General features: G+C 40.0%; 1 protein-coding gene across 11 annotated transcripts in view; it reads right to left on the bottom strand.

The window, feature by feature from the left end:
* METTL6 (methyltransferase 6, tRNA N3-cytidine) overlaps nucleotides 1-3486 on the bottom strand; it is a 48060-nt gene that overhangs the window by 28213 nt on the left and 16361 nt on the right. For 6 of the 11 annotated variants that reach the window (XM_017883623.1, XM_017883210.1, XM_017883748.1 and 3 more), the window contains 2 exons: nucleotides 3117-3258; nucleotides 167-485 (listed from right to left, as the gene is read on the bottom strand). In XM_017883623.1, the coding sequence (XP_017739112.1) occupies nucleotides 304-485; nucleotides 3117-3258 (324 nt within the window). In that variant the 3' untranslated portion in view covers nucleotides 167-303. Of the gene's footprint in view, nucleotides 1-166; nucleotides 486-1064; nucleotides 1174-3116; nucleotides 3259-3486 lie in introns of those variants that run through there. The other 5 variants (XM_017883289.1, XM_017883369.1, XM_017883895.1 and 2 more) reach the window with 3 other exon arrangements.

Genomic DNA, 3486 nt, shown 5'->3' with positions numbered 1-3486 from the left:
GAGTAGCTGGGATTACAGGCACCCGCCACCATGCCCGGCTAATTTTTTGTATTTTTAGTAGAGATATACTATATATAATTATATATATTATATATAGATATATTATATATATATATTATTATATATAATAATAGTGTTCACTATGTTGGTCAGGCTGGTCCTGAACTCCTGACCTCAGGTGATCCCCCAACCTTGGCCTCCCGAAGTGCTGGGATTACAGGCATGAGCCACCACGCCCAGCCAAAAGAGTGATTTTAAATTATCCTCTTCAAGGGGAGGTATGAATGCCAACCTCATGAAAGGTCAGGACTTATGATCCAGGCCCAGGATCACAGGAGATGGGTTCTTAGGAGGCTTTAGAAATTTGCTCTGAAGGAAAACTCTCGGCACACACAGGCCTTCTTTTTTATTCACCGTCTCTCGAAACACATACTCGTTTATCACTTCTTCATAACCTGTGTCCATAAAGAGCTGAGCCAGGAATTCTGTAAGACAAGCATCAACAATGCTCAAAAGTCTTCATAACATTACATTTGCTTTGCAGTCCTTGAGGAGGAGGGATAGGGGCTGAGGCTATTTTAATATTTTTTAAAAGGAAAACCTCAATGCTAAAATTCAAAGGTTTTCATTTGGGAACTAATACACTCCTTCTCCTCTTCTACCCAAACAGAAACTTTCAATTAAACAATTTAATCAGAACAAGGTGAAGGACAACTCGGTGTATGCATCTTGCCTTATTATGAATTCTCAAATACAAAAGCCCAAGTAAAAAGAAACAATTCCAAATTGACTATATTTTTTTTAAAAAATTAAAAAAACATATATTTTATTTATTTATTTATTTATTTTTTTGAGACAGAGTATTGCTCTGTCACCCAGGCTAGAGTAGTGGGACGATCTCAGGTCACTGCAACCTCCGCTTCCTGGGCTTAGAGATTCTCCTGCCTCAGCCTCTTAAGTAGCTGGGACTACAGGCACACACTACCATGCCTGGTTAATTTTTGTGTGTTTTTAGTAGAGACAGGGTTTCGCCATGTTGGCTAGGCTGGTCTCAAACCTCTGACCTCAAACAATCCACCCATTTTGGCCTCCCAAAGTGCTGAGATTACAGGCATGAGCCACTGCACCCAGCCAATTATATTCCTTTGTAAAATTCTTCTTATTGTTTCCCATCTGTGAACAAAAACATAAAAATTGGCTGTATTCCTATAAGGTCTGCATGTGTTCAACTTGTTTACATCAAACACCTTATTCATCCTAACACAAAGGAGGAAAATTTGTGATCAGAGTGGAGAAAAACACCCAATGGTGACCTAGCTCCAGGAAAATCTAACCCAAATAATATATCACTACACATGAAATGAAACAAGTAGAATAAATGGCTAGGCAGCAAAAATAAAGACTCTTACTAGGAGCATTGCTCCAGAGAACGTGGTCTGAAGCACTTTGCAGGTATCACTGCATCTTCTCAATATTTACAATTGGTTTAAATTTTATGAATTAAAACATCTTTTAATTTTTAACCTATTTTGATAATTTTGCAGTTTTTTTGTTTTGTTTTGTTTTGTTTTGAGATAGGCTTCTTGTCCTGTTGCCCAGGCTGGAGTGCAGTGGTATGATCACAGCTCACTGCAGCCTCTATCTTCTGGGGCCAAATGATTCTCTTGCCTCAGCCTCCTAAGCAGCTGGGACCACAAGTGCATGCCACCACTCCTGGCTAATATATTGTTTTTAATTTTTAGTAAAGTTTCACTGTTGCCCAGGCTGGTCTCGAACTCCTAAGCTCAAGTGATCCTTCCGCCTCAGCCTCCCAAATAATTTTGAAGCTTTAATAGTAATCACTCAATTTTAGTTCTTTTGGTATCTAAAAGAATATTTCATTTCAAGAAGAAAAATGTTTGTTAAAATAGAGGTTAAGGTAATTATCTCCCTATCTAGACGATTAAGTAGACTTTGTTCAAGACACCTAAAAGACTGAAATGGTGTTCCACATTTTCTTATCAAAAATGACTTTTTAAATACCTCTATAGGCTAGGCATGGTGGCTCACGCCTGCAGTCCCAGGATTTTGGGAGGCTGAAGTGGGCAGATCACTTGAGACCAGGAGTCTGAGACCAGCCTGGCCAACATGGCAAAACCCCATCTCTACTAAAAATACAAAAATTAGCTGGGCGTGCTGGCACACACTTGTAATCCTTGCTACTTGGGAGGCTGAGGCATGACAATCACTTGAGTCTGGGTGGTGGAGGTTACAATACGCCAAGATTACGCCACTGCACTCCAGCCTGGGCGACAGAGTAAAACTCTGTGTCAAAAATAAATAAATAAATAAATAAACAAACACCTCTTTACAACAAATTTGCATATTTATTTAAAAACAGATCCAGGCCAGGCATGGTGACTCACACTTGTAATCCCACCACTTTTGGAGGCCGAGACAGACAGATCACTTGAGCTCAGGAGTTTGAGACCAGCATGGGCAACATGGTGAAACCCCAACTCTACCAAAACTACAAAAAATTAGCCAGCCATGGTGGCATGTGTCTGTGGTTCCAGCTACTTGGGAGGCTTTGGTGGATCACTTGAGTCTGGAAGGCGGAGGCTGCAGTGAGCCGAGATCATACCACTGCATTCCAGCCTGGGTGACAGAATGAGACTCTGTCTCAAAAACAACAAAAAACCCAAACCCCAAAACAGAGCCAATCATTTCTATAGAAAAAGGTTTCCTGACTTTGTGCCATGGGAAAGTAATCTCAAGGCATTATATTGTCGAATTTGCTTTACTTTTAACTGGACAAGGAGAAGTTTCTGACTTGCCTTCCCTCTTATTCCATCACAATTCCTAGTAGGGCATCCACATGGCATGTCAGAAGCTGTCCATTAACCCAAGCTCACTAGGAGAGTCACTGACACCAGAGAAGGCTTGTGAGCTCTTCAAGGGCAGAGGCCAGGTCTGTGCCTTCCAGGTGCTGGGTAAGTACTGTACAGTAGAGGGCTTGTTTCAGGGTCTCATGCACATGTCGCAAGCCTTCTCCAAGCAGCCTTGCGGTGATAATGCAATCAAATAAGCAGAAACAAAGAATAAAACATTTAAAGACTGGATTCCATTCATCTTACCATCAGTAAAAAAATATGATCTGGTTCCATCTTGTCTAACATAAAAGTTTTCTCCAAGTTTGCTGCCGGCTTTAAACCTAAGCATGGCATGATCATACAGCCCATAGTCACGAAACAAGACACTTTTGCCTGGTTTTAATACCTATGAAACAAAAGCAGGCTGAATATGACTTTGGAGAACTCCATCAAAATAAAACCTGATTAAGTTAGGACTTAAAATAAATTTGGATAATTATTAAGGGGACAGACTGAAATGCCCATAATATGAAACCAAAATGGCCTACTAGTTAAATACATAGTAAGACTGGGCAGGGCTCCATAACACTAAGACTCTTTTTTTTTTTTTTTTTTTTTTTTTTTTTTTTTTTTT

This window comes from Rhinopithecus bieti, unplaced genomic scaffold, assembly GCF_001698545.2.
Source record: "Rhinopithecus bieti isolate Rb0 unplaced genomic scaffold, ASM169854v2 scaffold_12, whole genome shotgun sequence".
NCBI lineage: Eukaryota > Metazoa > Chordata > Mammalia > Primates > Cercopithecidae > Rhinopithecus > Rhinopithecus bieti.
This window is presented reverse-complemented; position numbering and strand designations above follow the sequence as displayed.